A 13,412-nucleotide genomic window follows, 5' to 3' on the forward strand; every position below is an offset into this window, starting at 1 on the left:
CATAAGCCTCATCCCCCCCACATGTCACCAGATACTGCCCCCCAATAAGCTCAACCCCCCATGTCACCAGTACACTTGCCGCCCATAAGCTCATCCCCCCCCACATGTCATGCCATACTGCCCCCCATAAGCTCACCCCCCCCCACATGTCCACCAGGTCTATAACTAGGACTTGGCACGGCACGATTTCGCTCCCGACGATGAGAGAGCACCAGTACTCACCACATCGGCTGCGCACCAGCAGCGTTGGAGTCCTGAGGCATAGCGATCTCAGCAAGTTCGAAGTGCTACGTTCTTGTCCCTACTTCTGCCACCATAAGCTCATCCGCCCCACATGGCCACCTACTGCCCCATAAGCTCACACGCCCCCACATGTCACCTACTGCCCCCCATAAGCTCATCGCCCCCCCCACATGTCACCTACTGCCCCCCATAAGCTCAATCCCCCCCCCCACATGTCACCCTAACTGCCCCCATAAGCTCATCCCCCCACATGTCAACCTACTGCCCCCCATAAGCTCAATCCCCCCCCACATGTCACCTAAACTGCCCCTCCATAAAGCTCGACCCCCCCCACAATGTCACCTAAACTGCCGCCCCATTAAGCTCACCCCCCCACAATGTCACGCGTACTTGCCCGCCCATAAGCCACCCCCACCACAATTCCACCTACTGGCCCGCCATAAGCTCACCCCCCACAATGTCCACCCATACCTGCCACCCCATAAGCTCACCCCCCCAGCATGTCACTACTGCCCCATAAGCTCCACGCCCCCACATGTCACCTCTGCCCCCCATCAGCTCACGCCCCCCAACATGTCACCTATACTGCCCCCATAAGCTCATCCCCGCCACTACATGTCACCTTATCTGCCCCCCATAGCCTGCACCACCCCCCACATGTCACGTAACTGCCCCATAGAAGCTCACCCCCCCAATGTCACCCTACTGCCCCCCATACAGCTCACTGCCTAGTCTCACTTTCCCCCAGGAATTTACCCCCCAAATCCCAGCCCCTCCCCTTTCCTGATCTCACCCCGTGTCTCTTCCTTCTCTCCCCAGAAGTGTGAGGGGGTTCAGCCCCCCGAGTCTCGCTCCTTCGCCGTCGACCCCCAAATCACTTCCCTCGATGTCCTGCAGCACAATCCCTCTACCGAGCCACATTCGACGACCTCAGCGGGTAAGTGGCACGCCCCATCTAATGTACCGCTGTCTTGGCACCCACCATCTATGTACCTCCCTGTCTGGCCACCCCCATCTTGTACCCCCTGTCTGGCAGCCCCCAATCTATGTTACCCCCTGTCTGGCACCCACCCATCCTAATGTACCCCCTGTCTGGCACCGTCCATCTAAATGTACCCCCTGTCTGGCACCGCCCAATTCTAGTGTACCGCGTCCCTGTTCTGGCACCCCCCATACTATGTACCTGTCCTGGCACCGCCATCTATGTAACCCTGTCTGCACCCCCATCTATGTACCGTCCCTGTCTGGCACCCCCATCTATGTAACCCTGTCTGGCACCGAGCCCCATTCTATGTACCCCCTGTCCTGGCACCCCCATCTATGTAATCCCCCTTGTCTTGGGCACCTTCCCATCTATCGTAACCCCCTGTCTAGGCACCGCGCCCATCTATGTACCCCCTGTCTGGCACCCCCCATCTATGTACCACGGTGCCCCTCGTCTGGCAACCTACCCATCGTATGTACCCGCCTGTCTGGCACCGGAGTCCCCATCTCATGTACAGCCCCTGTACTGGCCCGCCACATCTATGTACCGCCCTGGTCTAGGCACCCCCATACCTATGTACCTGCCTGGTCTGGCAGCCACCGACCCATCTATGTACCCCCTTGGGCTCTGAGCAGCCTGCCCCATCTATGTGACCGCCTGTCGGCAACCCTCCAATCTATGTACCCCCTGTACTGGCACGCCATCCTCCATCTATGTACCCGCCCTGTCTGGCACCCGCCATACTTATGGTACCCCCCTGTTCTGGCACCCACCCATTCTATGTACCCGCCTGTCTGGCACCAGAGTCGCATGCCCATTCTTGTACTCCCCTGTCCTGGCACCCTCAGTCACTGTGTTGTGTTATCCCCATATCTAGTGTACCGATCCCTGTCTGGCACCGTCCCATTCTAATGTACCCCTGTCCTGGCCAACCCGCATCCTATGTACAGCCCTGTCTGGCCAACCCCCCATCTATGTACGCCCTGTCCTGGCAGCCCCCCATCTATGTCCCCTGTCTGGCATCCCTGCCCCATCCTATGTACCCCCTGTCTGGGCACCCCCCATACTATGTATATCCAGACCCTGTCTGGGCACCCCCATCTATGTTACCTGCCCTGTCCTGGCACCCCCGCATCTATGTAACCGACCCTGTCTGGCACCGTGGAGCGTGTTGTCCCGATCTATGTACCGTTTTCGCCTGTGTTCGTGGGCACGTCGCTCGCCCATGGGCTAATGGTCCGGCGCCTTTGTCGTGGGCGAAACCGTGCTCCGATTCGTGATGTAGCGTCTGTCCCATGTCGGCAGACCGCCCGCATGCTAGTGTAGCCGTGCCTGTCTCTGGCACCGCGGCTCGGGGGAAGGGCCCTCCTGTCTGGCGACCCCTTCGGGTGAGATCTCTGTTTCCGCCCGCCACCCCCTGCAATGAATCCCCCCAAGTGTTCCCTCTCCGTCGTTGGTAGGGACCCCAGATAAGCCTGGCTTGACCCTTTGACAGCGTAAGGGAACCCCTTCTATGCTGATGGGTGAGATTGCCTTGCCCTCTCCCACCGTACCCAAATGAAGTCATCATTCCCCGCGTCTCGGGTAGGGAACGCCATAACCTGACTGCCCTATGTGACAGTTCGGAAGGGTAGATTCCCCCCTAGTGCTGATTGGTGAGGTGATCCCCTTTCCTCCAGGCCGGCCCAATGTATGCTGACTCAGTTCTTCCATTTCTGAGAGTAGTGTGGAACCTCGCCATAACCTGAACTGCCTCTTCACAGGTGTTGAGGAACCCCTTCCTTATGCTGATTGGGTGGTGAGATCCCGCTTTCCTCCCCACCCCCAATGAATTCACTCATGTCCCCCTCTCTGGGTAGGGAACCCCCTAACCTGACTGCCCTTAAACAAGTAAGGAACGCCCTTCCTATGCTGATGGTGAAGATCCCTTTCCTCCCCACCCCCAATGTAATTCACTCATTCCCCCGTCTCTTGGGGTAAGAGAAATCCCATAACCTGACTGCCTTACAGTAAGGAACCCCTTCCTATGCTGACGCTGAGATCCTTTCCCTCCCAACCCCCAATGAATCACGTCATTCCCCTCTCGTGGGCTAGGGAACCCATACTGACTGCCCCTTAACAGTAAGGAATCCCCTTCCATGCTGATGGTGAGATCTCGCTTGCCCTCCCACCCCCAATGTATCCCATTCCCCCTCTCCTTGTAGGGAACCCCAATAACCTGACTGCCCTTTACAGTAAAGGAACCCCTTCCTATGCTGATGTGAGATCCTCCGCTTTCCCCCCTCCCCAACTCCAATTGTATCACTCCATGATCTCCACTCCGGTAGGAACCCCATACCTGACCTGCCCTTACAGTAATGGAACCCCTTCCTATGCTGATGGTGTAGATCTCCCTTCCTCCCCATCCGCAGACCACAATCCAATGTATCACTCATCCCTCTCTGGTAGGGATACCCCAAACCTGACTGCCTTACAGTAGGATCGCACCTTTCCTATGCTGATGGGAGATCCCCTTTCCTCCCCACGACCCGCAATGTATCACTCAATTCCCCTCTCTTGGTAGGGAACCCCATAACTGACTTGGCCCTTACAGGTGAGGAACACCCTTCCTATGGCTGATGGTGAGATCCCTTATTCCCCACACCGCTCCAATGAAACACTCATTCCCTCCTCCTCTGGGTAAGGGAACCCCATAACCTGGACTTGCCCTTACAGTAAGCGAACCCCTTCCTAAATGCTGATGGTGAGATCACCTTTCCTCCCACCCCCCAATGTATCACTCATTCCCCCTCTCTGGGTAGAGATCCCATAACCTGACTTGCCCTTACAGTAAGGAACGACCTTCCTATGCTGATGGTGAGATCCCGCTTTCCTCCCCACCCCGCAAATGAAATGCACTCATTCCCTCTCTGGTAGGAACCACCCATAACCTGAACTGCCCTTACAGTAAGGACCCTTCCCTAATGCTGATGGTGAGATCTCCATTGCCTCCCACCCCATGTATCACCTACTCATTCCCCCTCTCTGGTAGGGAACCCCATAACCTGACTAGCTTACAGTAAGGACCCCCTTCCTATGCTGATGGTCGAGATCCCCCTTGCCTCCCCACCCAATGTATGCTACTCATTCCCGCCCTTCTCTGGGGTAGGGAATCGCCATAAAACCTGACTGTGACTGCCCTTACAGTAAGGAAAACCCCTTCCTATGGGCCTGATGGTGAGATCTCCTTGCCTCCCCACCCCCAATGTAATCACTCATTCCTCCTCCTCTTGTAAGGGAAACCCATAAACCTGAACTGCCCGCTTACATAAGGAACCCATTCCTAATTGCTGATGGTGAGATCCCTTTCCCCCCGCACCCCCAATGTATCAGCTCATTCGCCCCCTCTCTGGGTTAGGGAACCCACATAATACCTTGACTGACCCTTAACAGTAAGGAACCCCTTCCTATGGCTGATGGTGAAGCGATCTCCTTGCCTCCCGCACCCCCCAATGTAATCACTCATTCCCCCTCTTCTGGGTAAAGTGAATCCCAATAACCTGACTGCCCCTTACAGTAAGGAACCCCTCTTGCCTATGCTGATGGTGAGAAATCCCCTTATCTCCCCACCGCCCCAATGTATCAGCTCATATTCTCCACCTCTCTGGGGGTAGGGAACCCATAACCTGACAGCGCCTTACAGTAAGGGAACCCCTTCGCCTATGCTGATGGTGAGATCCGCCTTTCCCCTCCCCACCCCCAAATGTATAACCTGCATATCCCGACACTCTCTGGTAGGGAACCCATAACCTGACGTGCCCTTAACAGTAAGGAACCCCTTCCTATGCTGATGGTGAGAATCCCCTTTCCTCCGCCCCCCCAATGTAATCAGCGCATTTCGCCCCTCTCCTGGGTAGGGAACCCCATAACCTGACTGCCCTTACATGGTAGAGGAACCGCCTTCCTATGCTGATGGTGAGATCTCCTTTCCCCCCCACCCCCAATGTATCACTCATTTCCCACCTCTCTGGGTAGGGGGAATCCCAATAACCTGACTGCCCTTACAGTAAGGAACCCCTTCCTATGCTGATGGTGAGATCCCCTTTCCTCCCCACCCCCAATGTATCACTCATTCCCCCTCTCTGGGTAGGGAACCCCATAACCTGAGTGCAGATGGGGGTGGGGTCTCTGTATGATGCCAAGCTGCAGGCTGAGCAGTGATTGGTGCGCAGGTAGGATTAGATTGCAAGCTTACAGACGAGCCGTTTGTGTCTGTGCAGGAAGAGCTTTGGAATCAGTTACCTGGGCCGGGACAAACAGGGCCACGAGACTTACCTGGCGTTGGTGTCGGAGTGGGATTTGGCCAATGCCTTCGCCGCGGCCTCTCAGCCCTTCCTGCAGCTCAAGATCGATATCAAACCCTCGGAGGACAGTGAGTTGCACCCCATTTCCCTCTGATTCTCGGGCCCCTGTACCGACCTACCCAGGGGTGCATTAATAGCCTTAGGCACTGGGGCAAATAGCCTTAGGCACAGGGGCACATTAATAGCCTTAGGCACAGGGGTGCATTAATAGCCTTAGGCACAGGGGTACATTAATAGCCTTAGGCACAGGGGGTACATTAATAGCCTTAGGCACAGGGGTACATTAATAGCCTTAGGCACAGGGGGTACATTAATAGCCTTAGGCACAGGGGGTACATTAATAGCCTTAGGCACAGGGGCACATTAATAGCCTTAGGCACATGGGGGGGGGGGTACATTAAGTAGCCTTAGGCACAGGGGGTACAATTTAATGCCTAGGCACAAGGGGCACATAATAGCCTTAGGGCACAGGGGGTACCAGTTAATAGCCTTAGGCACAGGGGTAACATTAATAGCCTTAGGCACAGGGGTTAGCATTAATAGCCTTAGGCACAGGGGTACATTAATAGCCTTAGGCACAGGGGGTACATTAATAGCCTTAGGCACAGGGGGTACATTAATAGCCTTAGGCACAGGGGGTACAGTTAAGTGAGCCTTAGGCTACAGGGGTACATTAATAGCCTTCAGAGCAGCAGGGGGTACATTAATAGCCTTAGGCACAGGGGTACATTAATAGCCTTAGGCACAGGGGGTACATTAATAGCCTTAGGCACAGGGGTACATTAATAGCCTTAGGCACAGGGGTAAACATAATAGCCCTTAGGCGCACAGGGGACATTAACATAGCTCTTAAGGCACCTAGGTTACTTTACCATACGGCCTTAGGCACAGCAAGGGGTACATTCAATAGGCCTCTTATGGCCACACAGCGGGTCATTATAGCGTTAGGCAGCAGGGGGTACATTAATACGCCTTAGGCACAGGGGTACATTAATAGGCCTTAGGCCACAGGGGGTACATTATAGCCTTAGGCAACAGGGGGTCATACATCCTTAAGTAGCTTCTCTACGGCACCAGGGGTCATCATTGAATAGTCCTTACATTAAGGCTACGAGGTTGGTATCAATTAATACGCCTTAGGTCCACAGCTGGAGGTCATCATTAATAGCCTTAGCACGGAGGGGGTAGCATTAATAGCCTTAGGCACGGGTACATTATATATAGCCCTTAGGCACAGGGTACATTAATAGCGCTTTAGGCACAGGGTAACATGAGAAGCCTGAGGCACGGGGGGGGGGGGGGGGGGGGTAGCCCAAGGGCATGTGGAATGACTGGGGGTCTGTTTCTGCCCCTTGCAGGCCCCCTGCTGGAGGACTGGGACATAATCAGCCCCAAAGATGTTATTGGGACGGATCTATTTGTGGGGGACAAGCGAGCGCTCGCCTCCGCCCTGCCGTTCACACAGTCCATCCTGTCCCAGGTGAGTGGTGCCCCCCAGTTCCGGGTGGGGGGGGAGGGGTAACTGGGAGGCGTATCGGTACCACGGTTCTGGTGTATTGCAGGTGGGCCGCACCCTGACCCGAGTGCAGCAGGCCCTGAGTTGGACCTACAGCGATGATGTGAAGCCTTTCAAGCCGCCCCTAAGCGACTCGGAGTTCCACACCTACCTGAGCCACGAGGGGCAACTGACCCGCCCGGAGGAACTGCGCCTGCGCATCTATCATGGCGGCGTGGAGCCCTCGCTGCGCAAGGTGAGGGGGGGCTGTCTCTGTGTGCTGATTGGCTCTCTGCGACACCATGATTGTTTAACCCTTTGTGCCCCCTCTGTGCGCAGGTGGTGTGGCGCTACCTGCTGAACGTGTACCCGGACGGGCTGAGTGGCCAGGAGCGAATGGACTACATGAAGTGCAAGACCCGCGAGTATTACCAGCTGAAGGGGGAGTGGCTCCAGCGCTGCGGCGCCGAGGACCTGGAGTTCATTCAGGGCAACGTGATGAAGGACGTTCTGCGCACGGATCGGACGCACCCTTACTACGCCGGTTCCGAAGACAACCCCCACCTGCAGGCCCTGCACGACCTGCTGAGCACCTACGCCGTCACCCACCCGCAGGTGTCCTACTGCCAGGGCATGAGTGACATCGCCTCGCCCATCCTGGCCGTCATGGACAACGAGGCCCACGCCTTTATCTGCTTCTGCGGCATCATGAAGCGCCTGGAGGGCAACTTCCGTATGGACGGCGAGTGCATGTCCGTCAAGTTCTGCCACCTCAAGCTGCTGCTGCGCCACTCCGACCCCGACTTCCACTCCTACCTGCTGTCCCGCGGCGCCGACGACCTGCTCTTCTGTTACCGTTGGCTGCTGCTCGAGCTCAAGCGGGAATTCGCCTTCGAGGACGCCCTACGCATGCTGGAGGTGATGTGGAGCTCGCTGCCCCCCGACCCCCCAGAGAAGGAGGTGGAGCTAGTGGGCCCGCCCTGTCTTCCAGGAGAGCGGCGTAAAAACTCCCGCACGCGGCACATGATGCGGCCTGACCGTGGCCTCAGTGCCGAAGAGGAAGAAGAAGAAGACGACGACGAAGGAGAAGAAGAAGGAGGAGGAGAGAAGGAAGGGGAGGAGAGCAGCTCAGAGGCAGAAGCCGCTGTTCCAGACGGGGCAGTTGTGCCAGGCTGTGCCCTACTCCAACAAGGCAGCTTCGGTGAGTTCAAGTGCTACGAGGACCCCGGGGAGAGCGACAGTGAGGAGGAAGAGGAGGTGCAAGTCATCCCGTATGGCCAGGTCCGACAGCCCACGGAGGAGGAGGAAGATGATGACAGTGTCTGGGAGGAGGAGCCACTTATCAAACCTCCTGACTCAGTGGGAGTGGCCAGGGACTCACTGTCCGCCCCTTCCCTCAGTTCCTGCACCCCCTCCTCTCAGAGCTCCCCTTCTTTCGCAGCTGAAGAAAACATGACGCCGTCCTCCGACACCGAGGGCAAGGAAGACGGCCAGCTGGAAGGCGACCCCCCCGCCGTTGTGTCCCCCAGCCCTATCAGCCTCCCCCCGCCCCAGGAGTTTGGCCGAGGGAACCCCTTCATGCTCTTCCTGTGCCTCTCCATCCTGCTGGAGCACCGCGAGCACATCATGAAGCAGAACATGGGCTACGACGAACTGGCCATGCACTTCAACCGGCTGGTGAGGCGGCACAACCTCAACCGGGTGCTGCACCGCGCCAAGACCCTCTTTGCCGACTACCTGCAGTCCAAGGTGTGGGACTCGGAGGAGGGGGACGAGGCGGCTGCTGACTCCCCGGGCACCTCTTGACCCCTCGCTGAGCTCCAATCACCTTCCTACCTGATTTCCAGGGGTGCATTTGCTGTAGGGCGATGGGGGGAGACTGCCTGGCCATTAATATAAGGAAATACCTGTAGAAATAGTTTTATAAGGCACAGCCACCTACCTGCATGGGAGCAGGGAACTTCCAGGTCTGCTCGGACAGGTCCCATTGCAGGTTCTTCCTGGGATCAGTGCCTAGTGGGCTCCCTCGGCCTCCAACCTTTGGACCGTTAGGCAGGGTTCTGAAAGCCTCCCTCGGCCTCCAACCATTGGACCGTTAGGCAGGGTTCTGAAAGCCTCCCTCGGCCTCCAACCATTGGACCGTTAGGCAGGGTTCTGAAAGCCTCCCTCGGCCTCCAACCTTTGGACCGTTAGGCAGGGTTCTGAAAGCCTCCCTCGGCCTCCAACCATTGAACCGTTAGGCAGGGTTCTGAAAGCCTCCCTCGGCCTCCAACCATTGCACCGTTGGGCAGCGTTCTGAAAGCCTTCCTCAGCCTCCAACCATTGGACCGTTAGGCAGGGTTCTGAAAGCCTCCCTCGGCCTCCAACCATTGAACCGTTAGGCAGGGTTCTGAAAGCCTCCCTCGGCCTCCAACCATTGAACCGTTAGGCACGGGTTCTGAAAGCCTCCCTCCGGCCTCCAACCATTGAACCGTTAGGCGGGTTCTGAAAGGCCTTCCTCGGCCTCCAACCATTGGACCGTTAGGCAGGGTTCTGAAAGCCTTCCTCGGCCTCCAACCATTGAACCGTTAGGCAGGGTTCTGAAAGCCTTCCTCGGCCTCCAACCATTGAACCGTTAGGCAGGGTTCTGAAAGCCTCCCTCGGCCTCCAACCATTGAACCGTTAGGCAGGGTTCTGAAAGCCTCCCTCGGCCTCCAACCATTGGACCGTTAGGCAGGGTTCTGAAAGCCTCCCTCGGCCTCCAACCATTGGACCGTTAGGCAGGGTTCTGAAAGCCTTCCTCGGCCTCCAACCATTGGACCGTTAGGCAGGGTTCTGAAAGCCTCCTGGGGGGATAGGTTGGTTGCTGAGGGGACTACAGCAAGGAATGATTTTGCAGGGCTCACACTGGTTTTGTGGCTCAGCCAATCAGAGAAGGTCCTGCCCCTGCAGTGTCCAGTGGAAACGCTCGGCAGAGGGTGTAAGGAAAGGTTTGTACCCCCAGCAGGGCAGAGATGCCTGAGTTCTTGTAGAACCTACCGGGTACCGACCCAAAAGGCAGGAGATGAGTGGCACTTGTAATGAGACTGGCATTGGGCGCAGTGTCGCTCTACAACCCGCAGTGCCCAAACATCAGTCCCAGACCATTTACTGCTGCTGTTCAGGGAATCAGTATGGCAGCTCGGAAGGGTGGCAGTTCCAGACCCCCATGCCCACTAGTTGGCAGCATTTCATTATGAAGTTACATGTCTCCGTTTAGTCCTTCTGCTCTGATCCAATACATTTCTGTCCAGTCAGGATTCTGTAGGGAGCAGGTAAGTCTCTTCTGTTCCACTGGGCGGATGCAGTTATGGAGAGGCCGATTCCCCACACCCAAAGTGCTCCCTGTTGTGTGAGTTTAGTTTGCTTGTTAGGGCAGGTACAGCATCTCAGGGGTACCAGAAGGATATTCACCATAGAATGGACAAAGGGTTAATATATTTATAGCTGGAGGCTGCAGGGGTCAGTATATTCAGAACTGGTGGTTGCAGGGGTCAGTATATTCATAGCTGGAGGCTGCAGGGGTGAGTATATTCAGAACTGGTGGTTGCAGGGGTCAGTATATTCAGAACTGGTGGTTGCAGGGGTCAGTATATTCAGAACTGGTGGTTGCAGGGGTCAGTATATTCAGAACTGGTGGTTGCAGGGGTCAGTATATTCATAGCTGGAGGCTGCAGGGGTCAGTATATTCAGAAACTGGTGGTGCAGGGCAGTATGCAGGGTGGTGCAGGGGTATATTCAGAACTGGAGGTTGCAGGGGTCAGTATATTCATAGCTGGAGGCTGCAGGGGTCAGTATATTCATAGCTGGAGGCTGCAGGGGTCAGTATATTCAGAACTGGTGGCTGCAGGGGTCAGTATATTCAGAACTGGAGGCTGCAGGGGTCAGTATATTCAGAACTGGTGGTTGCAGGGGTCAGTATATTCAGAACTGGAGGCTGCAGGGGTCAGGTTTTTGAGAGTTGGATGCTACATGGATCAGTATATTCAGAGCTGGAGGCCCAAGGGGTCTTTTCATTAAGAACTAGAGGATGCAGGGATCAGTTATTCATAGCTGGAGGTTGCAGGGGTCAGTATATTCAGAACTGGAGGCTGCAGGGGTCAGGTTTTTGAGAGCTGGATGCTACATGGATCCGTATATTCAGAGCTGGAGGCCCAAGGGGTCTTTTCATTAAGAACTAGAGGATGCAGGGATCAGTTATTCAGAGCTGGAGGCTGCAGGGGTCAGTATATTCAGAACTGGAGGCTGCAGGGGTCAGTATATTCAGAACTTGAGGCTGCAGGGGTCAGTATATTCAGAACTTGAGGCTGCAGGGGTCAGTATATTCAGAACTTGAGGCTGCAGGGGTCTGTTCATTAAGGAGGCTGCAGGAGTCATTTATTCAAAGCTGGAGGCTGAAGCGTCAGTTTATTGAGAACTGGAGGCTGAGGGTCAGTATATTGAGAACTGGAGGCTGCAGGGGTCCCTATATTTAGAAGGATATTCACCATAGAATGGACTAGGCGTTAATATATTCAGAACTGGAGGCTGCAGGGGTCAGTATATTAAAAATGGGGGCATTTATTCAATCCTGGAGGCTGCGGGGGTCCCTTTATTTAAAACTGGAGGCTGCAGGGGTTAGTATATTCAGAAGCATATTCACCATATAATGAACTAGGGGTTAGTAAATTTAGAGCTGGAGGCTGCAGGGGTCAGTTTATTCTGTTATGGAGGCTGCAGGGGTTAGTTTATTCTGATATGGAGGCTGCAGGGGTCAGTTTATTCTGATATGGAGGCTGCGGGGGTCAGTTTATTCTGATATGGAGGCTGCAGGGGTCAGTTTATTCTGATATGGAGGCTGCAGGGATCGGATGAAGGTGCCATTTATATTAAAGGGAACGATCATCTCATGAACAAAAGGACAATCAGAAGGAATATTTGGGGGGGCAATTAATAAGGGAACACAGGAATCCAAGTTGGGGGCGGGTATTTAATTTGCACATTCAGCCAAATATGAGTTTTTTTCTGTATTTAATTTGGGGGGGCAGGAGTGACTGAGATTGTTGGGAAGTTGCCAGACTGTCGGGGGGCACTAAGGGAAGGAGTCACCCCATTGCTGGCTTTGCCCCCTGCCGGGGTATCTGGCCGGCCAGTATGTGTTCCATTGCTGAGTTACTTGCCCTGGGCATTCGCATGGCATCAGTGTGGCACTCCGACCCGCGGGCACAGTGGAACTAAATGCTGCTTTATTGTGGGGGGGCAATATTTTGGGGAGACAGTGGCCTTTGGGACTGTGCCACCCCCCATTCCCCTCGTTCTGTTACAGTTTGTGTTTCATGATTTGCACATTATTGTCCGTTTGTACTTGTGCCCCGCCCACTCATTATTACTCCGCCCACTATTTATTCTGCCTTTCACTCAATAGGAATTGTACTGTATCCGCCCCCCTTACCCTGCAGTCCGGTCCTTCTGCATTTCATTGTACCCTGGGTTTAGGGGGTATGGGGTGCCAGGGGGCTAATCCCTTGGCGCCAGTGGGGCCTATGGGTGATGTGGTGCCACCTTAACTAGAAATAATGCTCTGTAAGCACAATAATGTAGGCTGGGGGGGCGCGGGTACCACATTAGCCGGAGGGGTGCCTATGTAGGCTGGGGGGTGTGGGTACCACATTAGCCGGAGGGGTGCCTATGTAGGCTGGGGTGTGCCTATGTAGGCTGGGGGGGCGCAGGTACCACATTAGCTGGGGTGGGTGCCTATGTAGGCTGGGGGGTGTGGGTACCACATTAGCTGGGGGGGGGTGCCTATGTAGGCTGGGGGGTGCGGGGTACCACATTAGCCGGGGGGTGCCTATGTAGGCTGGGGGGGCGCAGGTACCACATTAGCTGGGGTGGGTGCCTATGTAGGCTGGGGGTGTGGGTACCACATTAGCTGGGGTGGGTGCCTATGTAGGCTGGGGGGTGTGGGTACCACATTAGCTGGGGGGGGTGCCTATGTAGGCTGGGGGGTGCGGGTACCACATTAGCCGGGGGGGTGCCTATGTAGGCTGGGGGGGTGCGGGTACCACATTAGCTGGGGGGGGTGCTATGTAGGCTGGGGGCGTGGGTACCACATTAGCCGGGGGGGTGCCTATGTAGGCTGGGGGGCGTGGGTACCACATTAGCTGGGGGGTGCCTATGTAGGCTGGGGGGTGCGGGTACCACATTAGCCGGGGGGGTGCCTATGTAGGCTGGGGGGCGTGGGTACCACATTAGCCGGGGGGTGCCTATGTAGGCTGGGGGGGCGCGGGTACCACATTAGCTGGGGGGGTGCCTATGTAGGCTGGGGGGCGTGGGTACCACATTAGCCGGG

General features: G+C 55.9%; 1 protein-coding gene and 1 long non-coding RNA gene across 4 annotated transcripts; both read left to right on the plus strand.

The window, feature by feature from the left end:
* Positions 1-1,154: 1,154 nt before the first annotated feature.
* tbc1d25 (TBC1 domain family member 25) lies at positions 1,155-9,179 on the plus strand (the record flags this gene model as incomplete). The annotated part of the gene is made up of 5 exons (XM_031890991.1): positions 1,155-1,180; positions 5,488-5,639; positions 6,930-7,051; positions 7,134-7,322; positions 7,406-9,179. Coding segments are annotated over 5 exons (1,956 nt in total), but the record flags the coding sequence as incomplete, so codon positions are not given.
* Positions 9,180-9,560: 381 nt separating this feature from the next.
* LOC116406584 lies at positions 9,561-12,406 on the plus strand. Of its 3 annotated transcripts, XR_004219591.1 has the most exons (3): positions 9,561-10,786; positions 10,835-11,034; positions 11,066-12,406. It is a non-coding gene; the product is annotated as an uncharacterized LOC116406584 (long non-coding RNA). The 3 variants fall into 3 exon arrangements; XR_004219589.1 differs by having other exon boundaries at positions 10,835-12,406; XR_004219590.1 differs by having other exon boundaries at positions 9,561-10,692; positions 10,835-12,406.
* The last annotated feature ends 1,006 nt before the right edge of the window (positions 12,407-13,412 follow it).

The sequence above is a fragment of the Xenopus tropicalis genome, chromosome 8 (assembly GCF_000004195.4).
Source record: "Xenopus tropicalis strain Nigerian chromosome 8, UCB_Xtro_10.0, whole genome shotgun sequence".
Lineage (NCBI taxonomy): Eukaryota > Metazoa > Chordata > Amphibia > Anura > Pipidae > Xenopus > Xenopus tropicalis.